The sequence below is a fragment of the Leucopleurus acutus genome (genome assembly GCF_964270905.1).
Source record: "Leucopleurus acutus genome assembly, chromosome: 20".
NCBI classification, from domain to species: Eukaryota; Metazoa; Chordata; class Mammalia; order Artiodactyla; family Delphinidae; genus Leucopleurus; species Leucopleurus acutus.
In genome coordinates, this window is record NC_139162.1 from 56007757 (window position 1) to 56034271 (window position 26515).

Genomic DNA, 26515 nt, shown 5'->3' on the forward strand with positions numbered 1-26515 from the left:
AGAGGAGGAGGAGGCGGAGGAGAGAGGGCGCGTGGGGGGGCGGGGGGGACCTCGGCCTGCAGCATCCGCCGGCCCGCACCTCAGACCCCCCCGGCGGGGGGAGGCGCAGGCAGGGGGGGGCCGGCCAGGGACGGGCTGGGGAGGGGGGGCCGCGCAGCCCCCCCGGGCCATGCTGACTCCCGGGGCCTGACCCCCCCGGGCCAGCCCCCCCTCCCCCAGCTCCGCGGCCCGCCGACTGGGGGGGGCCCAGCCCAGCCCCCTGGGGACCCCCGGAGAGGTGGGGGGCAGCCGGGGGGGCCGGGACGGAGCGGTCGCCGGCCCCCACCGGAGGGACGGGGCGACCGGCCGCAAGGGGGGCGGCCGGGGGGCCGGTCGGGCCGGGACCAAGGGCATCATGTCGTCCGGGGGCAAGGAGGGGGGCGGGGGCTCCCCTGCCTACCACCTCCCGCACGCACACCCACACCCACCCCAGCACGCCCAATATGTGGGCCCCTATCGGCTGGAGAAGACGCTGGGCAAAGGACAGACAGGTGAGTCAGGGGAGGGGACACCTGGCGCGGGGGCGAGGGGAGATAGGGGGCAGAGGGCGGGACTCATGGGTATTCAAAGGGCAAGGGCTGGCCGCTCAGACCCCTGAGTCCCTCACAGAGAAGGGACTTGAGGTCCAGACTGCCGGGTGTCTAGGATGGAGGGGGGTGAGGGCTCAGACTCTGGGGTCCTGGGGAGGAGGAAGCTGGGGGCCTGGACTCCTGGGAGGAGTTACTGGGGCCCAGAGGCTCCCACCCTTTGAGGACAGAGGTTGGGGGGGTCCGAGCCACAGTGGGAAAGGGGCCTCGGCCTGCAGCCAGGGTCTGGGCCGGGAGCTGAGGTCCTTGGTGCAGTACAGCCGCAGGCCGGGGTGAGGTGCTGGGATGGGGGTGCGCCTCAGGAAGCTGCTTCTCTCTGCACTGTCCTCTGGCCTAGGAGGGCCTCCGTTGGGGTTACAGGGGGACTGAAGCTGGGGCGATGAGGTCTACAGCATTCTGCCCCTCCTCCGGCATGCTGGCTCAATGTGGGGCCCAGGAATGGAGAGGTGGAAAGGTCGATGCAAGTGGCAAATCCCTCAGGAGTGGCTGTGATTGGGGGGGTCATCTTTCACTGTTGCTAAACCTCTGTAACCTCTTTCCTGCCAGGTGGGAGGTGGGTGGCTGTAAGACAGGAGCTGAACACCTGTGTTCTGGGTACGAGGTTCAGGATTGGGTCCAGGATCTCTATGGAGCTGAGGGTCAGGGCTGGGAGAGGATCAGACTCCATATCCTAGTGCAAAAAGTGTGAAGGTGTTGCTGACCTGAATTCCTGAGTTATGGGGGCGGAAGGGGCCATGGGCCTGGACTTGGGGGTCTGAGGGAAGAGGGGCTGGGGGCTTGGACTCCTGGATCTGTGGCTTTGGGGCTTACCCTTGGGGAGTGGGGATACCCTTGGGGTGTGCATGCTTCCAGCTACAGCTGCTATTAAAAGAAGGTCAAAGAAGGGGATTAAGAGGTCAGGGTTTGAGAGGAGGTGGAGGAGGATGGTCTGGGAAGGGGACAATCGTAAGATTATACTCCTTGGGAGACATGGTGTCTCCAGAAGAGTAAAGGGCAAAGAATTCAAGGAAGTGATGGGTTGAGAGAGAGAGAGGTTTGTTTGAAGGAGGCAGATTGGAGGAGACGAAACTACGGAGATTCAATGAGGCAAGACTATGTGGAGAGAGGAACTTAAATCGAGGGTAGCTGTGGAGGGAGGGGGAGGCAGGTAGGTGGACGGACAATCAGAAGGAACAGAATTGGGCAACAGGGAGCCGGAAGAGAATTGCGTTTGGTGGGAATGGCGGCTGTCAGCCCCCAGGCGTTCAGGTGAGAGTGATTCAGGCCACTGTTAAACAGCCAGCAGGGGAAGAAAGAGGAAACGGGGTGGCAAGGGGGGCTTAGGAGTCAGAGGTGGGGAGAATGCCCTGGGAGCGCACCCCACATTTTCAATCCCTATCTCCCAGGTCTGGTTAAACTCGGGGTCCACTGCATCACGGGCCAGAAGGTTGCCATCAAGATCGTGAACCGGGAGAAGCTGTCCGAGTCGGTGCTGATGAAGGTGTGTCTGTGTGCTGGGGGAAGAGGGTACCCTTTGGGGCTGGGGGCAGGGAGGGAGGCAAGGCTGACCTCCATTCCTTTTCCCCCAGGTGGAGCGGGAGATTGCCATCCTGAAGCTCATTGAGCACCCACATGTCCTCAAGCTCCACGATGTCTACGAGAACAAGAAATATTTGTAGGTATTTATAGACACCCAGCCCCCCATGCACCCTCCCCAAGTTCCTAGGGGGGGACATTTCCAGAAACAAGGCGTGGAGGGGCCTGGGGAAACTTGAGCTCTCCTGGCTGGGCCACTGAAGGCCCAGTCCCTTCCTTACTGCCCAAGGACAACCCCCCCCCCCCCACACACACACTCCTAACACTCCTTGTTCCCACACTGAGCTGGCCTGAGGCTACAGGCCGATTGTGCCCCAGCAACAGGACAGCTAAGCCTGAGCCATCCCGAGTGGGGGACACAGGCTGATCCTCCCCCTTCCTCTCCAGCCCCAGTCCCTCGCCCTACTGTGCTGCAGGGAACACTCAATACTGGATTATCTTGATGCCCTCAGCCAGACCCAATTTGCTAAGGGCAGATCCCTTTCCTATTTGCTAGGGCAATGGGGCCTAGCAAAGCCCCAGGCCTCTTCCCAAACCCCCTCTCTGGAGCATTGGAGGCTCCCTTCATCCCCCAGCATAACTCTGGGTGCTATGACTGGACACCCCAACAATGGTCTCCTGGGAGTTCTAAGTCTGCATCTCAAAGTTGATTACCCGCCTTACGATGGGGGTGGGGTCCAGCTGTCCGGACTCCAGACAATAGACCTTTGTCTGGACTCTGGTGACCCAAGGGACAGCTGGACTGGGCACCGAGAGAGGGGACAACCCCCTGCCCCCACCAGGCAGTCCCCAGGATGAACCAACTCCAGCACCCATCAGATGCTAGGGTGGATTTCCCTAGGAAAGAGGCTGGCCAGCCCCAGGTACTCATGGGAATTGTAGTCCTCAGGCTTCCCCAGGTGTGGCGGCAGGGAGGGGCCATTGTCCCTGATTCGTGGAGCTATCACTCTCACTCCACCATCCTTGTGGGGAGGGAGGGCCCATGGGAGTTTGTGCTTCACAGAGGAACCTCAGTTTTCCAAGAGCTCATAGAAATTGAGCTTTTGTTTTCCAGGGGCTGATGGGAATTAGAGGTTTAGCCTCCCAGAGCCTGATGGGATTTGGAGTGTTTAGAATCCAGGTGGCTGATGGGAATTAGAAGTCTCTATGTCCCAGAGGCTTATGGGAGTTGGGAGTTTTTAACCTCTCAGGAGCTGAAGGGAATTGTAGTCTTTTACTTCACAGAAATTGACTTAGATTGGTGCACAAGGCAATCGTTTTTGCCGAGAGTTAATGAGAATTCAAGTTTCTTCATCCCAGAGGCTTATGGGAATAAGAGGCTTGGCTTCCCAGGGGGCAATGGGAGTAGGTAGGGGTTGGGGTGGGGGGTCTTTGTTTCCCAAAGTCCTGTGAGAATTGGGGGTCTCCTCCAAGTGCTAATGGAGTTGCCTTATCTCCTGAAACAACTAGGAGTCAAAGTATTAATACTCCTGAAGTTGACATGGGAGTCTGTGCTGCCCAGGGCTGATGGGAATTGAATTTTGGCTTCCCAGAGGCTGATGGGAATTAGTGTCTCTTTCTCTCAAGGACTGATGGGAATTGGAGTCTTTACCTCCCAGGGGCTGATGGGAATTGTAGGCTTTAGCTCACAGATGTTGACTGTTCATTTGTTACACACTACAAATATCATTATCCAAAAATAGATTAAAATTCCATTATCTGCATCCCAGAAACTAATAAGAATGAGAACTTTGGCTTCCCAGAGGCTGATGGAAATACAGGGCTTTATTTCCTAGGGGCCTATGAGAATTAGGATCTCTGACCTCCAGGTGCTAATGGAATTGCCTTATCTCCTGAGGACAAGTAGTCAAAGTGTTGACCCCTGAAACTGACATGCTGACCAGGGCTAATGGGAATTGAGTTTCTGCTTCCCAGAGGCTAATGGGAACTGGAGCCTCCTCCTCCCAGGGACTCATGAGAATTGGGATTCTCTGCCTCGAGGGGCCAATGGGATTGAGGTCTTATGCTTTTGGAAGAGGGAGACCAGGCTCTTTGGTCCTCCACATGCCCCTTCCAGCCCTCTGCCTCCTCCATGTCCCCCAGGTACCTGGTTCTGGAGCACGTGTCTGGAGGTGAGCTGTTCGACTACCTGGTAAAGAAGGGGAGACTGACCCCCAAGGAGGCCCGGAAGTTCTTCCGCCAGATCGTGTCGGCGCTGGACTTCTGCCATAGCTACTCCATCTGGTGAGGGGGCAGCTTGAGGGGAGGCCGGAATGAGCGCTGCCCAGAAGGCAGGCCCTTGGGAGCACATAGCAGGCTGACTGGAAGCCAGAGTCCTGCAGCCCCCAAATAAATCTTTTATCCCTTTTTCAAAATTGGGATGTAACTCTCACATCATAGGGAATTCCCTGGCGGTCCATTGGTTAGGACTGTGTGCTTCCACTGCAGGGGGCATGGGTTCGATCCCTGGTTGGGGAGCTAAGATCCCACAAGCCCCACGGCACGGCCAAAAAACAAAACAAAAAAAACCTCACACATCATAAAATTCACCCCTTTAAAGCATACAATTCAGTAGTTTTTAATATGTTCACAATGTTGTGCATCACTACTACCTAATTTTAGAACATTTTCATCACCCCAAAAATCACTACGCTGTATCCACTAAGCAGTCACCTTGCCCCACCCCCAGCCCTAGGTAACCACTAATCTACTTTCTGTCTCTGCAGATTTACCTATTCTGGACATTTCCTATCAATGGAATCATACTATATGTAGTCTTTTTGTGGCTGGCTTCTTTCACTTAGCAAAATGTTTTCAAGGTTCATCCACGTTGTAGTATGTATCAACACCCCATTCCTTTTCACGACTGAGTAATATTCCATTGTATGGATATGCCATGTTTTATTTATCCATTCACCAGTTGATGGACATTTTGGTTGTTTCTTCTTTCTGGCTATTATGAATAATATGGACATATGAACATTCACATACAAGTTTTGGCGTGTGCCTATGTTTTCAATTCTCTTGGGTATATACCTAGGATTCGAATTGCTGGGTCACATGGGAACTCTTTATTTTATTTTTTTATTTTTTGGCCACACCGTGTGGCTTGTGGGATTTTAGTTCCCCAACCAGAGATTGAACACAGACCCTCAGCAGTGAGAGCACGGAATCCTAACCACTGGACCGCCAGGGGATTATGAGAACTCTATGTTTAGCCTTTTAAAGAAGTGCCAGTCCATTTTTCAAAGCAACTGTATCATCCAACATCCCTACCAGCAGTCTCTGAGGGCTCCAATCTCTTGCCAACACTTGTTATTATCTGACTTTTTGATTATACCTATCCTAGTGGGTGTGAAGTGGTATCTCATTGTGGTTTTGATGTGCATTTCCGTGATGGCTAATGATGTAGAACATCTTTTCATGTGCTTATCGGCCATTTGTATATCTTCCTAGGAGAAACATCTGTTCATATCCTTTGCCCATTTTTAATTGAGTTATTTGTCCTTCTGTTCCTGAGTTGTAAGAGTTCTTTATTCCAGGACAAGGGATAATTCTAGGAATGACTCCTAAGAGTTACTTATTCTAAGAACAAATCTTTTATCAAATGTGTATTTTTCAAGTAATTTCTCCCAGTTTGTGACATGTTTTACATTTTTATAACAATATCCTGTGAAAAGCAAAAGTGTTACATTTTGATGAATTCCAGTTTGTTGATTTTTTTCCTTTTACAATTCATGCTTTTGCTTTCCTATTTAAGGAATATTTGCCCAGGGACTTCCCTGGCGGTCCAGTGATTAAGACTCCACACTTCCACTGCTGGGGGCACGGGTTCAATCCCTGGCAGGGAACTAAGATCCCGCCTGTTGTGTGGTGCAGCCAAAAAAAAAAAATTCGCCCAGCTCAAGGTCACAAAGGTTCCTCCTGTGTTTTCTTCTAGAAGTTGTATAGTTTTAGCTCTTGCATTTAGGCCTGAGATCCATTTTTTTTTTTCTGAGATCCATTTTGAATTAATTTTTTGTATATGGTATGGGGTAAAGGTTGAGGGTCATTTTTTTTTTTTTGCATATAAACGTCCATATAAGGGCTTCCCTTGTGGCGCAGTGGTTGAGAGTCCGCCTGCCGATGCAGGGGACACGGGTTCGTGCCCCGGTCCGGGAAGATCCCACGTGCCGCGGAGCGGCTGGGCCCGTGAGCCTATAGCCGCTGAGCCTGCGCGTCCGGAGCCTGTGCTCCGCAGCAGGAGAGGCCACAACAGTGAGAGGCCCGCGTACCGCAAAAGAAAAAAAAAAAAAAATGTCCATATGAAAAGATATTCCTTTCCTCATTGAATTGCTTTCAGCTCTCAAAACAAGATATTCAACATGCAACATTTTAATGATTAATTAAGGTGCAAAATAGATGCCTCCAGTTCATCTTTCAGCCTCATCTGTTTGCACACCTCCCTCTCTGGTATGGGGATCAGGGTGGAGGGGCTGAGACCTGGGAGTAAAGCTTGGTGATGAAAAAGCAGCCCATTTAACTTGTCAACACCTTAAGTGTCTAGACTCTGACATTAAAAACACTGGCCTCCAGGGGGCGATAATCAACAGATTTAACAAGTATGACCCAGTTAAGGACCACTTCCAAGAGAAACTGTAGAATCTTCCGCCCCACCTCCCCCAGACATTAACCCTTACATCCTGAGGAGTTTGTCCCCGGGGTGGGGTGGGGGGGACCAGTGATGGGCTTGGGGTGGCAGTATTTTTTTTTATTATTCGGTATTGAAATATTTGAATGTTTTAAGAACCGGCTCAGTATCATCTGCCTGCTTACCTCAAAATATCTCACGTCACACATATTCGAATATTTGTGGATAAAATGGTATGCTGTGTGGGGTCTCTTACAAAATCGTCCAGTGGGGGAAGGAGAGCATATGTAGGGATGGACCCGAATTGATAATGGGTGAAGCTAGTGGGTGGGTACATGGGGCTTCCTATATTCTCGTTCCAACTTCGGGGCATGCTTGAAAACGTCCCTAATTAGAAGTTTCCAGACATGTCCCCCTCTGAGAATAGTGAATGGGGCCTTAGCTTCCGGGAAGAGGGCAGAGGCCTGAGTCCCACCGTCCTGTCTCAGCCACAGAGACCTGAAGCCTGAGAACCTGCTTCTGGACGAGAAAAACAACATTCGCATCGCGGACTTCGGCATGGCGTCCCTGCAGGTGGGGGACAGCCTCCTGGAGACCAGCTGTGGGTGAGTGGGGGCCCGGCCTCCTACGCCCCAGGGAGGGTGTCAGAAGCCGGTCAGAAGCTCATACCACCTCTCTCTCTCTCAGGTCCCCTCACTATGCATGCCCAGAGGTGATTAAGGTGAGTGAGGGGCAGGTGGAGGGGAGAGAGGAGCTGAGGGAGCCTGGGAGAGATGAACGTCATGGCTGGTCCTTCTTCCTTCCAGGGGGAAAAGTACGATGGCCGCCGGGCGGACATGTGGAGCTGTGGAGTCATCCTCTTCGCCCTGCTTGTGGTAAGGTGCTCCTCACCTCTCCTGCCCCGTTTCTAGAACAGTCCTGCCTGATGGAAGCACAGAACATTTACTTCCATCCTCACCTCAGGGGTTGTTTCCCAAATATTTAACTGGTACCAGGAAGGTGGGGGTATTCACCAACAGAGCAAAATCCTGGGGGCACCCCTTTCTGTGCCTGGAGCTAACTGTTCAGTCACAGAACTGTGAGATAGCCCAGGCGGGTCCCCCGGAAAGGGATGGGGCAGCCAGGAGGACTTGGAGCGCTTGGGAAAGTGGCTGTTTACTAACTGATCCTGATTACAGTACTGTAATGATTAATAGAACCAGACTGGGGAATATCAGCCCAGCTCCTACCACAGGGCCTTTGCACCTGCTTTTCCATCCCTGCCAGCCCGGTTGCTCACCTAGTTAATACTAGACTTCTTTTAGCTCTCAGCTCAATTGTCGCCCTTCCAGGAAGGCTACCCTGGCCCCCTTCACTCCCTCCATGTGGTCAGATTTCCTTGTGGTAGGCTATCTCCTTCCTGGCAGCTAACAGAGTTGTCATTGTGTGTGTAACTCCTTGAGGGATATCTCTCTGTGATTTCCCCTCCTCTTCAAGGCATTGGATTTAGGGCCCACCCTAATGCCTGGACGATTTCACCTCCAGATCCTCAATGAATTATATCTGCAGAGACCCTATTTGTAAACAGGGTCATATTCTGAGGTTCTGGTAGACATGAATTTTTGGGGCACACCACTCAACTTGCTACACTCCCAGATTCCCATAGGCCTCTCTCATCCTAGTCTGTGCTCCAGTGTCACCTCAATCACTCCATCACTATATAGCTCCCTCACCAGCCTCAGCCTCTCCCACTCTGGGGTGTAAACTGTAGGAGGGCAAGGGCTTGCTTTGTTCACTCCTAGATCCTTGACCTGTAATGGACGCTCACTTTTTTTAAATGAATGAAGATTACCCCTCCTGAAACTAGGGAGAAGCATGTTTTCATTTTTTTTAATTTATTTATTTACTTTGCCACAACTTGTGGGATCTTAGTTCCCAGACCAGGGATTGAACCTGGGCCATGTCAGTGAAAGCCTAGAATTCTAACCACTAGGCCACCAGGGAACTCCCTGGGAGAAGCATGTTTTTAAAGGACAGCCTCCAAGCTGCGGCCCCAGCCTCTTAGGCGCTGGAGCCAGACTGCCCATTGTCAAATCCCTGCTCCGCCACTCAGATCTAGATGGTCTTGGGCAAATTGCTGAATGGCTCCGTGCCTCAGCCTCCCCACCTGCAAAGTGGAGATAGTAATAGCTCCCTACCTCTTGGGGCTTGCGGTGGGGACTAAATGTGTCAATGCGTGTGAGGCGCTTAGGCATTCGCCTGGAATAAGCTCTCGTAAGCTGTGTGTGTGAGGGGTCTGTTATTCCTCACACAGGGGGCTCTGCCCTTCGACGATGACAACCTCCGCCAGCTGCTGGAGAAGGTGAAACGAGGCGTCTTCCACATGCCCCACTTCATTCCTCCGGACTGCCAGAGCCTCCTGAGGGGGATGATCGAAGTGGAGCCGGAGAAAAGGCTCAGCGTGAGTGGGGGGGGGCGGGGTGGAGGGACAGTGGGTGGTGGGGACAGAATCCCTAGGGGAGTCATGAGGATGGATTTCTAGACCTGCCCGTCAGTCCCTGGGGTGACGGCTGGGAGGGGCATCGCTGGCTGAGCCCTGGCCCTGGGGTCCTGCCCACCTGCCCCAACACACACACACAGCGGGAGTGCGCATGCGCTTACCGGTCCTTCCGAGGCGGAGCGGAGCGGGGGCAGGTTGCCACTGCGCATGCGGGACCTGTAACCCGGCCGGTCCGGAGTAGTCAGAATGCGCCGCACAGCTGCCACTAGGGGGAGACGAGCTGTCGTGCTGTCGTATTGCCCTTGGTTGGGGGAAGGGGAGGGGAGGGGGCAAGTTAGGGACCCCCAACATCACCCAGTCTACTTTCACTGCATGCCTACTGTGTTCAAATGATCTCACTTCTGCTTCTCTACGACCCACGCCCCTCACAGCTGGAGCAAATTCAGAAACATCCCTGGTACCTGTGAGTATGGGGGAACTGGACAGCTGGGTCCCTGGCGGAGGGAGAGGACCCCAAATATCGTGGGTTCCAAAGCAGGAGAGCCGGCTGGGGGGCGGAATGCCGAGGGTCTTGAATAGGAGGGGCTAGGGACTCGAACTTCTGGGTCCTAGGGGAGGAAGACATGTAGAGAAGAGGTTGGGGCCGAACTCCTGGGCCTGGACTCCTGGGTGTGAGGGGGGAGACACCGGGGCCCGGACTCCTGGGTTCCCAAGAAAGGAGCAGGCTGGGACCCGGGACCCCTGAGTCTCCGCTGAAGTAGATGCCCGATTCGCTATAATTCTTCTCCTCCCCAGGGGCGGGAAACACGAGCCAGACCCGTGCCTGGAGCCAACCCCAGGCCGCCGGGTGGCCATGCGGAGCCTGCCATCAAACGGAGAGCTGGACCCTGATGTCCTGGAGAGCATGGCTTCACTGGGTTGCTTCAGGGACCGCGAACGGCTGCATCGCGAGCTCCGCAGCGAGGAGTAAGACCCCCTCACTCTAGCACATAACACCCTGGCCCCATGGGGTGAACTGCTGCAGCTCTCCCGACAGCCGGCAGGGGGCGCGCCGGAGCCTTGCACACGTGCAGACTCCCCTGATGGGGAGGTCCAGGCCACTAGAAAGGGTGTGGCTCAAAGCTCCCCCGAGGAGCTATTCTAGGGGGAATCTGGAGGGGGTGGTAGGACCAGTGGGAAAAAGAAACGATGCTGAAAAGTATTAATAGATGCTGAGGCCAACTTAGTGCCTCACATAGTGCTTACATATAGTAAGTGCTCAGGTGTTAGCATAATTATTATTAACGTTGAGTAAAATGAGGCTGAGATGTACACAGACAAAGGGACCAATCCTATTGATACCTAGGAGAATGGAACCATAGACAGAGAAACTGGGTGGACTGAGCCCCACAGAGCCACAGACATAGGGAGGGGATGAGACCATCTCTGGAGCCTGACCTTTGACCCCAGTGCTTTCCTACCCACCCATCCCCCCCCCCGCCCCCATAGGGAGAACCAAGAAAAGATGATATATTATCTGCTTTTGGATCGGAAGGAGCGGTATCCCAGCTGTGAGGACCAGGACCTACCTCCTCGGAATGATGTTGGTGAGAAGGGCAAGGCTCGGAGTCCAGACCCCAGATTCCTGAGGGAAGAAAGGGCTGCAGGCCTTGAGCTTCTGCGTTTAGACTCCCTGACTTGCTCTGTGACCTTTGTCAAAACCCCTCTCCACTCTGAGCCTCAGTTTCCCCATGTGTACGAGTGCCATGTACAGCTGGACCAGTGTATCTTTTGATTGTGTTGAAACTCTTGGCCCTCAGACCCACCCCGGAAGCGTGTGGATTCCCCCATGCTGAGCCGTCACGGGAAGCGGCGGCCAGAGCGGAAGTCCATGGAAGTCCTGAGCATCACGGATGCCGGGGGTGGTGGCTCCCCGGTGCCCACCCGACGGGCCCTGGAGATGGCCCAGCACAGCCAGAGGTGGGAACCCCTGCCCCTCCAGTGGGATCCACAGCCCTGGGTGGAGAGAGAGTTCAGGGCTCTAACCCCATACCCACCTCAAAGGTGCTGTGTGATTGGGACAAGTCTCCTCCCCTCTCTGGGCCTCATTTCCTCATCACAAAGGACTGTGGAAGGGAGGACATCTGAGCCTTCTGAAACCCTTCCACCTGATTTTTTTTTTTCTTAATCTGTCCTGAAAACAGATCCCGTAGTGTCAGTGGAGCCTCCACTGGTCTGTCATCCAGCCCTCTGAGCAGCCCAAGGGTAAGGCCAGGTCCTAAATGGATTAAGAAGGGGTAAGGGGGTGAAGACACTATGGAGCAAAGATGAAACAGCAGAAATTACAACTGCCATGAAGTCTTGGGACGATGCCTCCTTGCCCCTAAAGGGCCAAAGACCCAAGCCCTCATTACTATTTTAGTCCATTGGCCATTTCCCACCTTAACAAGATTGCGTTTTCAGTGTGTCTGAAGGGTTCCATTTATTCAGTTATCAAAAGCTAGTTGAGCGCCTACTGGGTACTAGTCACTGCTGGGTTTACAGTCAGCATGATAGAAAAAGTCCCTGCCCTCCCCCGCAACAATGGGGGTTGGGGGAAATAATTGGACTACAAGTTCCAGCATGCTTTGGGGTGCACCTCTGTGAGTGTGTGCTAGTGGGCCTAGAGCCTCCTGAGAGTTGAGTCCACCCTCTCACCCGACTCCACCACTCTGCAGAGTCCGGTCTTTTCCTTCTCACCGGAGCCCGCTGGAGATGAGGCCCGGGGTGGGGGCTCACCGACTTCCAAAACGCAGACGCTGCCTTCTCGGGGCCCCAGGGGTGGGGGAGCCGGGGAGCAGCCCCCTCCCCCCAGTGCCCGCTCCACACCCCTGCCCGGCCCCCCAGGCTCCCCACGCTCCTCCGGGGGGACCCCCTTGCACTCGCCCCTGCACACGCCCCGGGCCAGCCCCACTGGGACCCCAGGGACAACGCCGCCCCCCAGCCCCGGCGGTGGCGTCGGGGGAGCCGCCTGGAGGAGTCGTCTCAACTCCATCCGCAACAGCTTCCTGGGCTCCCCACGCTTTCACCGGCGCAAGATGCAGGGTATGGAGGTCCTTCGGGGGTGAAGGGGTTGGGGATGCGGACTCCTGAGTCCTAATGTGGGGGTGGGAGCTGGGGTCTAACATCTGGGTCCCTGGGAAGGAAGAGGCTGGCGGCCTGGACTCACACATCCTAGATGAAGATGCTGTTGTGAGCAGAGATTCAGGTGTTGGGGAGAAAAGAAGCGGGGCCTCCAACTCTGGAGGAGGAGCTCGTCTGAAAGGCACGCCCCCTTCAGTGCTCTGGCTTACCTTCCCATTGGCTCATAGCTAGCAAGCCTCACCTCGGGAGGCGTGGCCTAACCAGGGGCCCATCCCTAGAGGGAACATCATGCCTGTGCCATTTGGGGTTTAGCTGCTGGGAAGTGAATAGACTCTGGGGTCTGGAACCTCTGGTTGGAGGATACTGCTGGCCTGTGTGCTGGACACCAGGATGATGGACATGTGTTGACCATGCTCTCCCCTCCCCAGTCCCCACTGCCGAGGAGATGTCCAGTTTGACGCCAGAGTCCTCTCCAGAGTGAGTCTGACAAGGAAGGGAAGAGGGACCGGAGGGGGGATTTCATTCCCTTAGCCCCCTCCCAACCCACCTCCAACCATCCCCTCCCACTCAGGCTGGCAAAACGCTCCTGGTTCGGGAACTTCATATCCTTGGACAAAGAAGAACAAATATTCCTCGTGCTAAAGGATAAACCTCTCAGCAGCATCAAAGCGGACATTGTCCATGCCTTCCTGTCGGTGAGGGGCCTGGGTCACCGTGCAACCTCGCCGCCACAGAACTACAAATCCCAGCAGCCTCTGGGGTTCACCACCTTAGCACTGGCCTGAGTTCCACCTGGGGCTCATGAGATTTGTAGTTTTCCAGCCCGAGTTGGGTTTGGTCGTTGTGGGGGCATGGAGGCAGGAGAGGTTTATTGCGCCCTGGGGCTTGGAATTGGTGAAACAGGATCCTGAATTACAATTTCCCACATATTAGCATCCACCGAGGACTAGTGATTTGCCATTTCCCTACCACCAGGTCTGAGATTGGCAAAAGGAACTACTTTTTCCAGTGAACTCTAGGGCTGTCCACTGGCTCCTGTGGTTTTGTGCGTTAGGGGCTCATGGGACTTAAAGTTTCTGAGACAGATGTGACTTTAGCCAGTGTTTGTGGAGGAAGGAAGAAGTTTGTTTCATGTGGTTCTGGAGCCTGGGGTTGGCACCAGATACGAGAGTCCTTATGACCTCGGGATTCAGTTGCTCAATCATTCCTCTGATGCCCTGTTTATAAGGTAGAGAAAACTACAAATCCCAGTGGACAGTGGGGCCTCCCAATGCCTTTCCTGTTATTCTTTCTCCCTGGTGGCTGAGGGGACTGGTAGTTCCTTGGGCATAGCTGGTCATAGGGCTGCTCATCTGTCCCCTGGAGTCAGGTCGCTGAAATCACCCCCTCCTTTTGTCCCCCACCTCTCTCAGATCCCCAGCCTGAGTCATAGTGTGCTGTCACAGACCAGCTTCAGGGCTGAGTACAAGGCCAGTGGTGGCCCCTCCGTCTTCCAGAAGCCCGTCCGCTTCCAGGTGGACATCAGCTCCTCTGAGGGTCCAGAGCCCTCCCCTCGGCGGGACGGCAGCGGTGGTGGTGGCATCTACTCTGTCACCTTTACTCTCATCTCCGGTAAGTTTCCCTTGATGCAGCTGCCCCCAGCCTGGTGTGTGGGATACTCAAAAGAGCTGAGATAGGGTAGCAGCCCAGGAGGGCAGCAAGCAGGAGGAGGAGATGGTGCTGACTCTGTGAGCCTCGTCCTCTCCCAGACCCCCCACATCTTCTCCTTCACAACATGCCAAGTGCTTTATGTGCACTACTTCCTTGAAGCTTCCCAGCAGCCTTTGAGGTTTCACAGAGAAGAAAACTGCATCCCAGAGAGGTAAATTGACTTGGCCAGAGTCACACTGCAGACCGTGACGGAGCTGGGGCTCAGCCAAGGACTCCTGACCTCAAAGCACTGGACTTTTCCTAGATTAAGACTGTGGTGCTCTGCTGTCAAAACTCATTTCTACACCCAGAGCAGACATCAGCAATCGATCACAATACTTCTTTCTGCTGAGCTCTGCTGCAGGCAGCCACAACCAATCAAGAGTTGGCACAAGAGATGAAAACCACAGAAGTTCCTTGCTTCCAATTCTACTTGGTCCCTGAGTCCTGATAACAAGAGTTTGGATAATGAGGAATACCTCTGTTTGTTGTCCTTGCCACCAATCTTAACATGGCACATCTGGGAGATGAGCTTGTTCCTAGAGTTTTTAACCAAGCTGCTCTGGGGCACTGGGGAATTACATCACCAAAATGAACTATGGCTCTTTTTTTTTTCTTCTTTAAAGACTAACATGCAGAACTTTCTCAATGTTAAGATTTTTTTTCCCTCCCATTTATTTTTCTTACGTTTCTGGGTCTTCATGGCCTCAACTAGAACCCGTTTAAATAGAAAACAGCGCACATCATTATTTTAAGTCAAATCTTTCTTAGTCCCACTTGCAAACCATGGATTTATGCCCAGCCCCAATAGGGGGATTTTGAGGCAAGGAAGAAGAGTCATTTGCTGGGTGGAGGGACTGGTTCCACAGGGTGGGAGCGCCTTCCCTGTCCCCAGCCCCAAGTCAGTCTTACTGATGAAAAAATAAATCAGTCCATCTAAAAAAAGAGAAAATTTTATTCAAGGCAAACTGAGGATTATAACTGGGCAACAGCCTTTCAGAAAGCCTTAGGTGATCAAATATTTGGTCACTCGATGCAAAGGTGGTTGCTTACTTGCCCTGAGTCCATCCTGTCCCTTGATGTTGAGTTTTAATAGCCAAGTTATTTCTTTCCCTTTAGGGGGTTGTACTAGTAAGATGTCTGGCATGGACTAAAGGGCAATTCCAAGTTGTCCACTAGGACTTAGGCCACTTTTATCTTGCACTTGCATTGTGCATGTTCATTACTAGGCAGTAAATACAGGCCTCAGTTAACAAAACTAGAATTTAATATCCACTGAAATGTAATCTTTTTCTTTCTAAAATTACTCTCATTTCTACCAAATATAGCCAAATTAAGACTAATTTGTTTGCAAAATAAGTCTGGTTAATTGACCACATAAACTGTTTTATTTATTTATTTATTTTTCTAAATTTATTTTATTTATTTATTTTTGGCTGCATTGGGTCTTCATTGCTGCACTTGGGCTTTTTCTAGTTGCGGCCGGCAGGGCCTACTCTTCATTGTGGTGTGTGGGCTTCTCACTGCAGCGGCTTCTCTTGTGGAGCATGGTCTCTAGGCACACGGGCTTCAGTAGTTGTGGCATGCCAGCTCAGTAGTTGTGGCACACAGGCTCAGTAGTTGTGGCGCACAGGCTTAGTTGCTCTGCAGCATGTGGGATCTTCCCGGACCAGGGCTTAAACCCGTGTCCCCTGCATTGGCAGGCGGATTCTTAACCACTGTGCCACCCGGGAAGCCCCTATTTATTTATTTATTTTCTGGCCTCACCACACAGCTTGTGGGATCTTAGTTCCCTGACCAGGGATCGAACCCGAGTCCATAGCAGTGAAAGCTCGCATCCTAACCACTGGACCGCCAGGGAATTCCAAAGATAAGCTGTTTTAAATTGGCTGTGCTGGAACTTTTCATAAACGATCTTAGATTGAATTTTTTTTTTTTAAGAGTATAGTTGATTTACAATGTCATGCTAGTTTCAGGTATACAGCAAAGTGATTGAGTTTTACATATACATATATTCATTCTCAAATGGAACTTTTTTTAAAGATTGATTTATTTTATTTTATTTATTTTTTTTAATTTTTGGCTGCATTGGCCTTAGTTGCAGCAAGCGGGATCTTTGTTAAGGCATGCAGGATCCTTCATTGTGGTGCGTGGGCTCTTCGTTGCAGAGCGCGGGTTTCTCTGTAGTTGTGGCATGTGGGTTTTCTCTTCTCTAGATGTGGCGCCCGGGGTTCTGGAGTGCGTGGGTCCTGTAGTTGGTGGCACGCGGGCTCTCTCGTTGAGGCTCACAAGCTCAGTAGTTGTTGCACAAGGGCTTAGTTGCCCCTCAGCATGTGTGATCTTAGTTCCCTGACCAGGGATTGAACCTGCATCCCCTACATTGTAAGGCAGATTCTTTACCACTGGACCACCAGGGAAGTCCCTCAGATTGAACTTTTAAAAAACCTCTTGAGGCCAGGAAATCCATGCCAAAGATGTGTCACAGATTCCACCTGAGATATCTATGTATTTGGATGAATTCCTCTCTTTTTGAGGTCCCTAAAATACTTTGGGCTTCTTGCACCTGTCAGGAGGTGGCTTTCCTTATCTACCTGAGAAAACTGCTGGGAACCTAAGAGTTTCCAAAATCTAGAGACAACAGGTAAAGAGAAAAGATACATGTTTCAATTCTGCTTATAAAGGAATAATTTACCAAATTGCCGCAAGTCAAGTCATAATTAGGTTGAGGGGAAGGGTTTCCTTATGTCTGGAAAACACAGAGTAAAAACCAGCAATATTTCAGACAAAACCCCAAAATTATAACGATATTCATCAGTTCTCTCAGTCCCATGTGACTAATTCTTGATCTTAATCTTCATAACAGTTTTATGAAGCCACCAAGTTTTCCATTAGTATGCTTTAATTTCTTACACATTCAGCAGTATGATCTGAAAGTTATCAGAAACCTGTACTTGTCAAAAAGTCCTTTCTATGAATCTTCTTGACAATAAAGCATTTTTTTGGCAAAAGCATCAGAGTACAACAATAACTGTCTATAAATGACCAAAGACTTTAACAGTCAAGGTTAGAGACCTGATTCCAATGCGATTGACAAACGAACTTTGTTACTGCTGTGACATACGTTTTAAAATAATTACTAGAATTATGATTGATAACATTTTATCAGGACATACCAGATTTTTAGGAATTCCATATAATTTCTAGAATATATATATTAATGACATTTGTCTGTGTGATACAATCTAAGAAATTTTATAATCTCTCATTTGACAATGCTTTCCATGTGATTTAACATACAAAATAAACTTAATTAGTTTAATATTTCTCTCTGAGATGCTCCAGGGGCCCTCTCTGAAGCATCCCAAAGTTAGCTAGAGGTCAAAAGAACTTCGATTAGAATTTGATATTTGGAAAGTTCGTCAAAATATCAAAAAGAGAACTTCCCTGGTGGCGCAGTGGTTAAAGAATCCGCCTGCCAATGCAGGGGACACAGGTTCGAGCCCTGGTCCAGGAAGATCCCATATGCTGCGGAGCAACTAAGCCCGTGCAACAACTACTGAGGCTGTGCTCTAGAGCCCACAAGCCGCAGCTGCTGAGCCCGTGTGCCACAACTACTGAAGCCTGCTCGCCTAGAGCCCGTGCTCTGCAACAAAGAGAAGCCACCACAATGAGAAGCCCGCGTGCCACAAGGAAGAGTAGCTCCCACTCGCAGCAACTAGAGAAAGCCTGTGCACAGCAACGAAGACCCAACGCAGCCAAAGATAAATTAATTAATTATAAAAAAATCAAAAAGATTTCAAAACAGTTGGTCAAATAGGACATAGGTCACTGTATTCACTTAACCAAAGTCACAAAGAAGATTTCAAAAGCAAATACTGAAAGTTGTAACAGATTACCACTAAAGAAACTTTACAATCTGTTTACAAAAGCAGATCAATATTTTCAGAAAACTTCATCCTCTTAATAGAGAGAAAACCAAATTCAGGTTTTGTAACACTTTAATACTAAAATTCATTTATGGGAATTCCCTGGCAGTCCAGTGGTTAGGACTCGGTGCTTCCACTGCCGAGGGCCTGGGTTTGATCCCTAGCCAGGGAACTAAGATCCCACAAACTGCACGGTGTGGCCATAAATAATAATACAAAATTCATTTACTTAATTAAATTCAATTTAATCTCAGCCAATCCTGAACATGCACAAAACTTTTTCCTCGGGGTTTCTTTTCCCTTCACAAAAGGTATTTCCATTCTTTATACTGTCTTTTACTGAAAACATACCTTCCATTTTTCTTGCATACTGAAACGTTTATTTTGGTAGCTTTAGTTACATATGCATAATTCTTAACCTTAAAACTTAGTTTCTAGCACAAACTAAGTAGTAAGCAAGTATGAACTTTTACATTAGCATCCCATAGGTTAGCAAACTTATAAATACTGTTTATAGTTTCTAGAAAAAGTATTTTTTTTTCCCACAGAAAATGTCTTAGTGTGGCATCCACCGTATTTATTAGTAGTCCTAATTACCTTTAGTTTCTCTGTAAAAGGAAGCGTATATTCAGTAATTACTGTTCCAGTATCTTATTTGGAAAGGATTTGGATATTCAATGGATTTCTGTAGTTTAACTTAATTTAGCAAAACTCCATGAAGTTTCAAGTTATCAAAATCTGGAGACACTACTTTAGATAGACATTCCCAAAACATAATTTTTCCTAAAAAGTTTACCTAAAAGTGCTTATCTCATTTACGTCTATTTTATTTACTGAAAAGTTTCATCACATCTCGTTATTTTTCTTGCTGACAAACTTTGTAACAGGAATAATATCTCATTTATTTCATTTCTAGTAAACCTAGGTACAATAAAAATATTACACTTAACGCTGATGACTCTAAAGACATGTCTGTATTGATTAATGCAACAAGCTTCAGCTAAATTTAGTACCAGATATTAATGCTATACTCAATATTTCCCAGTTCATGCAAATCTGAAAGTCATTGGGGTTAGTTTTTTTCTATTTCTGAGAATCTATATAAGTGCCTCATTTCCTTTCCTTGTAAGTGTAATTTCCACTTACAAACTAATTTTGGCAATAACACGTTTTCAACACACATATGCAGATACATGCAAACACACAGACAGACACATACAAACACACAGACACCCCACAGTTTCCATTCCAAGATGTCAGCCATGAATCAGTTACAATAATGTAAAACCCATCCGTTACAAAACAGGTTGGATTCAAATTCCCTGTCTCCCTTTTGTTCTTTCTTTTTATAAGAGTTACCTTTCCTGAAATTTGCATTTTAAAAAGATGGTGGAATTAAGAGTTCCTGGAGGAGACCAGGTAGAATATATGCATATCAAAGGCATAGGAGGAGAAAGGCAAGTTCTCCTAGAAGGACTTTGTTCTCTTAAGGCCAGAATTTTTTTTTTCCAATACTTAACAAGCCTCTTAACATAAAGAGGGAAGGTTTTGGGAGTGGTAAGAGGATGGGTGGGGTTTGGATTGTTTCTGGAGCCGCACCTCTGGTCCTGTAAAGACTAGATTTGTAAAACAAGGACAGTTCTTAATTCCTAAAGAACTGGGTGGCCACCTCAGTGTCTGATCAAAGGACTGACATACCCATTCAACCTCTGTTGGAATGTTTTACTTTCCCTCGTTTAGCTTAGGTGAGAAGACACCCCCCACCCGCCATATTCCTATCAGGCTCCTAATTTCAGCTGTGGTCAGTTTAGTCGTACCGGTGGCCTCCCATCTTGGTAATCCATTTACTAACACTTTTGAGCACCCTCCCTGGGTTTTAAGAAATCCTTTAACTGTGGCCAGTCAATTAGGCCTTTGACCTGAAGAGGCTCACCTACAGCCTCAGGTGGTCCCATTTCTAAAGGTAACCATTTAATGGCATCGTCAGAGTGGACAGGCACTTCAGACAGGATTATTAAAATAAGTACTCAGATGAAGGAGGATAGAGGGGAGCAGTAAAGTTTTAGGTACCTTTTAGTTACCTTTTATATCACTGATCTTTCATTAGCCTTCTGCAACAAATCTTTCAATGAGACCTTTTTTTTTGGCCACATCACACAGCTTGCGGGATCCCCAACCAGGGATGACCAGGGATCGAACCCCGGGCCCCTGCGGTGAAAGTGCTGAGTCCTCACCACTGGACCACCAGAGAAGCCTGTCAATGAGGCTATTTTGGAATTTTGAAGACTTTCAAAATTTTAAATATGAATAAAAATAGGAAAATAAGATGAGAGGTCTCTAAAATTTTACAGTTTAGAAGTTTTCCCAATTCAAAATCTCCTAGAAGCTAGCGCTACAAATATTTTCCCCTGCTAACCTAATTTTAAAAAAGAGAAAAACTCTTAACTACTGTTGTTTCCAGTAGACCCTGTGGACAGCGGTCCAGGAGACTGCAGGGTTTTACTGCGCATGAAAAATCAGTTTTGGGGTGCTTAAAGGAACCCATCTTGGGGACTTCCCTGGTGGTCCAGTGGCTAAGACTCTGTGCTCCCATGCACGGGACCCGGGTTTGATCCTTGGTCAGAGAACTAGATCCCACATGCCGCAACTAAGAGTCCGCATGCCACAACTAAAAGATCCCACGTGTCGCAACTAACACCCAGTGCAGCCAAATAAATAAATAAATATTTTTTTAAAAAAACGAAAAGAAGCCTATCTTGGCCATTTCAAGACAGATTTCCTTTAATTCCAATTAAGTAGTTGCAAACATACATAAGCCCAGCTAGTATTCCCATTGGTGGCTGTCTGAACGGGAGCTGTTTGGCCTTTGAGGCACAATTTCCCATTATTAATGTCTAATTCAGCCTAATGTCTAATAGCCTAATTCAGATATGAAATATGATCTAAACAACTTTCTGAGGGCAGTGTGGTGGATTGCATGTGCACTGCATCTGAGTCTAGCTCCCCAAGGAGTTACCCATGGGTTACTTCGACTCTTTTACCTGTCTCGGTTTCTCCCTGCGACAGCCTAAAACCATCACAGGTGCTCGGAGTTCTAGGTTATCAGCCTCTGTTGCCCATCCCCCCTCACACCTCCACGAGTAGTATTTACTTAATGGTTATGGTGGGTCTCCCTTTTTCTCAAGAGCTGAATAATTCAGTCTCTCATTCCACTAGCAACAGTTTTGTTCAGACCGTATAGCAACTTTTTTTTTCAATTCAAGCCAAATTTATTTATTTTATTTTATTTTTTACTTTTTGGCCTCACCGGGGGCCATGCGGGATATTAGTTCCCCAACCAAGGATCAAACCCACGCCCCCTTGCAGTGGAAGCCAAGGAGTCTTAACCACTGGACTACCAGGGAAGTCTTCCATTCAAGCCAAATTTAACAAAAACCCAGCCACCTATGTTTCCCTGGGCCTCTTGCCCAGACCCCCAGGTCCTGCCTAGGGAATATACCAGTGCCCCTTAAAACTCCAAGTCTTAAGTGAAAACAGCTCGAATAAAATTTTCAGGATCATCACTCAAACAACAAGATCCAGCTATCAGGAGAACTCGTCAGAACCCCTGAGAAGAACACCCGAGGAGTACCGAGAAGCTGGGGGGGCCCAATGGGCCCATGCTGGTACTTAGTGTTGGTTCCGGTAGACTCCAGGTGCCCTCTGGTGGGTGTCTCTCATATCCTGCCGGCTACACCATGCAAGGCAACGAAAAAGTTAATCGGTCAATCTAAGAAAAAAGTGGAAAACTTTATTCAAGCCAAAGTGAGGATTATAACCCAGGAATGGCCGCTCAGAAAGCTCCGAGACTGTTCCACCATTAGAGGTCAAACCACAGTTATATAAATTTTTGAGACAGAGGGCTGTACGTTAAATGACGTGTTATTGACAGTTTACACAATCCAGGTACAAGGCGAGTAGTGGGTCATGGGTCTTTCGTGGCCCCTGACAAGATTAAGAAGGTTACCTCCTAAGCAGGTGTGGTTAATGCAGGTGCACAGCACACACTAAAGGGGAGGGAGGAGGCCCAAACCGGCAGAGGAAATTGTTGTGTTTGAAGTTTCTCGTCTTGTTGTAAAATCTGGATTTTGTTTCATCAGTCTGTTTCCCTGCCCCTTCCAGGTCCCAGCCGTCGGTTCAAGCGGGTTGTAGAGACCATCCAGGCTCAGCTGCTGAGCACTCACGACCAGCCCTCCGTGCAGGCCCTGGCAGGTGGGAGACACCTTGGGGCACCCGTGGGGCGGAGGGGAGACTTCCTGGTGGCCAGGTGCTGCGGGCGGGGGGGGGGTGTTGCTGGCGAGGCTTCAGCTGTGGGGCAGCAGGGCCCACCTGCTGTCGCCCTTAGGTCCTACCTGCAATGCTGGGAGCAGGTTCCCAGAGAGGCTGGGGCCTGAGCTCCGAGGGAACCAGGCCATCCTGAGCCTGAGAAGGCCTCACCAGGGAGGGGACCTCCAGGGACCCCTAAGGGGATGACCCATCTCTGTCTCGGAGGTAGCGGAGCTTTCCGCTAACAGAGGCTCCTGAACTGTGTTCTGGAGGAAGGTGGCCAGCCATCCTGGTTTGCTCAGGATGGAGAGGTCCCTGGGATGCAGGAGTTTCAGTGCTAAAACCGGGACAAGCTGGTCATCCTCTCTGCAGATGCTCAGACTCTTCTGACCCCGCTGGGCCTGGCTTTCAAGGACTTGGGCGTCCCCCCGGGCGCAGGCGAGGTCTGTGCTCCAGGGGGAAGGGGCTTCCCTTCACCCACCAGCCCCGGTCTTCGGGAGCAGAATTCCCTATCAGCCAGGGATCAGCGAGGCCAGGGTCACAAAAAACAAACTCCATAGTTCAAACAACATCAATTTATTATCATACAGTCCTGGAGATCAGAGGTCCCGCACAGGCTAAGCAGGCTAACACCAAGGCTCCTGAAGGGAGGGCCTCAGTAGTAGGGAGCTGGAGAAACTCTGCCTTCTGTTAGTCTGGTTCCCCAGGGCAACCAGAAGTGAGGAAGGCCCCCTGAACCTCTCCAGACCCGGTTGCCAAGGAAAGCTGGCCTTGACAACCAGAGTTCCTAAAAGGGCATGCATTCATGTAGGACCCACAGACACCCAGGGCCCGAGCCACATGCCTTATAAGGGGAATGGGGCAATGGGGGAGCTCCATTGGTTGCTATGGCAACAAGGCCTCCAGCAATCAGTGTCTCTTAAGGGGCTGGCCTCTGCTACAGGTACTATTTTGGGCCCTAAAGAAACTACTGCATGGCAGTCCCCTAGTCTGGGGCAGTGAGGCCCCACAGAAAGATAACCGCAGTCATGCAGGCCCAGCTAGGAGGGCCCGAGACCCCCAAACTATCTGCTGTGGGCTCCGCTGGGCCCCGTTAACAACCAGTGGAAAGTAATGGGGCCCTTTGGCCATGATCGGGGAACTCAGACGGTGCTGTAACCAGAGTCTCTGAGGATGTCTCCTGAGCTGGGCCAGCCAGGTCTCACTGGGGCATGGCCTGGCTTCCAAAGCCTTAGGTTTGGGGGTGCCTGGGACACGTGCCTTGTTGGTCTAGGGAAGCCAGGCCTAGTTGCTGGCGTGTGTGACCCCTGGCAGCCCCCTCCCCTGCTGGAGCACATCCCTGGGCTCGGTACCCCTGGGGTTCCTGAAGCCAGATCGCTTCCTCCCCCACAGACGAGAAGAATGGCGCCCAGACCCGGCCTGCCGGGACCCCGCCCCGAAGCCTGCAGCCCCCGCCCGGCCGCCCAGACCCAGAGCTGACCAGCTCTCCCCGCCGAGGCCCCCCTAAGGACAAGAAGCTCCTGGCCACCAACGGGACCCCCCTACCCTGACCCCAGGGGGCCGGGAAAGGAGGGGCGCCCCCTCCACCCCCCTTCCCTGCCCCCCAACTGTGAATCTGTAAATAGGGCCCAAGGAGTACGTAGGGAGGGGGGAGACACAACAAACCCGGCCTTGCCCTGCAGGGATAGGGCTCAGGGGGCCGTGCCCAACGGGGGTGGTTCTGGGGGGACTGGGGGGGAGCTGTTTCTATTTTATTTATTGATTAATTTATTATTTTATTTATTGATCAATCTCTCTGTGGGGTGGGGTGGGGGAGGGATGGGGTCTGGTTGGGGTGGCTTAGCAGATCCGGACGGACAGGGCCATCTGTCCTTGTGTCCCCAACTCCCCCTTCCTGGGCCCCCCTCCCCTGGTCTTCTCCCTTCCCCACGACCTTCTGTACGGATTTGCTCTCTGGAAGGAATTCTGATTTCGCGTGATCCTGCCTGCGTCCGTGTCTCTGATTCCGCCAGCGGCAAAAAAAAAAAAAAATTAATAATAATAATAATAAATATCCTTGATCAGGGATGGCTGGCTGGCCTTGGCCTCTCGCTTCCTGGGTGGCCTTGGTTGCAGGGGCGGAACCAGATGGCAGGGACAGGAGGTGCGAAGATGCTACGCTGACCAGGTGTTCAGTGCTGGACCTTCAGGGAGATGGGGGAGGCCGGCGGGGGGCTCAGGCTGCCAGGGCCCGGCTGGAGACACAGGGTGCAGCCGTCCAGGCTGGAGAAGTCCACCGCAAAGAGGCCAAAGAGGACGAACAGCAGCATGGCGACGACCCATTCACAGGCGGCAGAGGCTGAGCGCAGTGACCAGGTGTGGAGGACGACCACTGTACACCAGGGTCAAGGGCACAGCGCCACGGGGAGGATCCGCAAGCCCGGCTAGGTTGCTGAGTGACCTTGGGCAGGCTGAGACCATCCATCTCTGGGTACCCTCTCGTGACATGTCCGCCCTGCCCTGGCTGGAATGGCCCCTCTGGCCGGACACCCTCCTTGGCAATGCCCAGACACTCTCAAATGGATGCCCTCCAGTTCCCGCCTCTGTCTCAAGCTGTTTTCTAAATGTTTGCCCTTGCATGTTTCTCCGGTTTGCACTGCATTCCCAATATCCCAGAACAAGGCTCCTATCTTCCTGTCGGCCTTCCCTGACCCCATGAAGGCTCTGCCATCTCCCCACTTGCCAGGGCCAACTGGCCGCCATTGCTTCTACCTCCAAAAATGCAGGGCTTCCTAAAGATGCCTCCACCCCACCCGCCAGCCTCAGGCTGTGCTTGCACTTTCTCCCCCGACCCAGGGCCCACAGGCCCTTCCTACTCACTCCCAAACAGAATCCCCCTTTCTCCCTAAAAGCTCTTCCTCTTTCTGGGTGCCCTGACCTCCATAACCACACCGTCCACTCCTGTCCCCTAGCAGACCCGTGGGAATCGCCTTCGTCCCCTCCCTCCTCATCCCCATGGCCAGCTGGACACCCCAAGTCTTGTCCTCTCTTTCTGGCCTGGCATCTCTACTGGTTGGCCCTGTCCCTCCTCTGGCTCCACAGTCCCAGCTCTTTAAAACTCTTCTGTAACCACTGGTCAACACATACTCTGAGCTCCCACCTTGCAGAGATGCCTCTCGTTTTCTGGGAGCACCCCCCTCACTGGAGCACTCCTCATCCCCCCTAGATCAGATTAGACATCATTTCATTCGTTCAAGGATTTCTAGACAGTGAATAAGGCCAACACCATCCCCAAGCCCCACCAATCCTAGAACAAAGAAGTGCTTACCCCAGAACTGACTTTGTAACTCCCCCACTCACAAGCTTTCTGTGGCTCCCTATTGCACTTGTACAGAAGCACAAGCCTGTAATCCCTCACTTTAGCGCTGGAGATGCTCATCTCTGGCCCTGCCAGCAGCCTCATCTCCTCCCCTGGGCTGGTTTTCCCACCCTCCGCATGTACCCGCGGTGTCCCTCCCTCCCTCCCCCAACCCAGGCCAAAAGCAGCTGGTTCTGCAAGACCAGCTCAAATGCCAGGTCTCAGACCTCTCTTTGCAGCCTTCCAGCCCTTACGACACTCAGCTGACCATTTTATGGTCCTGTCCCCCACTTTCCGCATCCAAGGGATATCAGAGCCCCACAGAATGAGAACCCTGTGGCCAAACTGATCAGCACAGGCAGGATTTTGAAAGGGGCCGCCTAGACCTCATCGTTAACTGCACCTGCTGCTGCACAGGATGGATGCTGGTTCTGCAGCTGCAGAAGGCTGAGCTCGGGAGCCAGCCCTTCCTATCCATTTCACTGGATTCAATTTGCTGCTCTGGGAAACGAGATCGCCACCTCCATTTTGCTGGGAAAATGGATCCAATTTTCCAAAGGGATCCTCTGAATGCAGCCGGCCCAGGGTCTCAGCTGGGTTCCCTCCAGCCTCTTCTGGATGCCAAGGACCTCTGGCCTCCCCTTCCATCATCCCCACATGGGGCCGCAGTCCCCAAGGCTTAGCATGCAGCCCCTCCTCTCTCTCAGAGCACTCTGCTTCTCAGTAATCCTCATTATTCGGATAAAAGCAACTCCATTCTACAGATAGGGAATCTGAGGCTCAGAGAGCGGTTTGGCTCACCCGGAGGTGTGCTGAGCTCGTGGGTTCTGGGGTGACTCAGAAGTGGGCTGGAATCAAGGCTCCACC

The 26515-nt window shown here is 51.2% G+C and overlaps 2 protein-coding genes across 2 annotated transcripts in view; one reads left to right on the forward strand and one right to left on the reverse strand.

The window, feature by feature from the left end:
- Window positions 1-379: 379 nt before the first annotated feature.
- Window positions 380-24011, forward strand: BRSK1 (BR serine/threonine kinase 1). The gene is made up of 19 exons (XM_082862434.1): window positions 380-530; window positions 2012-2106; window positions 2195-2280; window positions 4284-4424; window positions 7299-7415; window positions 7498-7531; window positions 7617-7685; window positions 9104-9250; window positions 9721-9752; window positions 10085-10255; window positions 10778-10875; window positions 11089-11248; window positions 11473-11533; window positions 11986-12352; window positions 12820-12868; window positions 12963-13086; window positions 13804-14002; window positions 22168-22257; window positions 23704-24011. The coding sequence occupies exons 1-19, from the start codon at window positions 395-397 to the stop codon at window positions 23859-23861; spliced, it is 2334 nt and encodes a 777-aa protein (XP_082718560.1). The 5' UTR covers window positions 380-394; the 3' UTR covers window positions 23862-24011.
- The window catches only part of TMEM150B (transmembrane protein 150B), a 6706-nt gene continuing 4198 nt past the window's right edge, over window positions 24008-26515 (reverse strand). The window contains exon 6 of the mRNA XM_082862435.1: window positions 24008-24682. Coding sequence (XP_082718561.1) covers window positions 24483-24682 — 200 coding nt within the window. The 3' untranslated portion in view covers window positions 24008-24482. The remainder of the gene's footprint in view (window positions 24683-26515) is intronic.

Excerpts from the sequence above, each read along its gene's own strand:
- BRSK1 (XM_082862434.1), top strand. The coding sequence starts at position 395 with ATGTCGTCCGGGGGCAAGGAGGGGGGCGGGGGCTCCCCTGCCTACCAC. Across the intron at positions 531-2,011 it reads GCTGGGCAAAGGACAGACAG|GTCTGGTTAAACTCGGGGTC; the intron begins GTGAGTCAGGGG and ends CCTATCTCCCAG. Across the intron at positions 10,876-11,088 it reads ACCTCCTCGGAATGATGTTG|ACCCACCCCGGAAGCGTGTG; the intron begins GTGAGAAGGGCA and ends CTTGGCCCTCAG.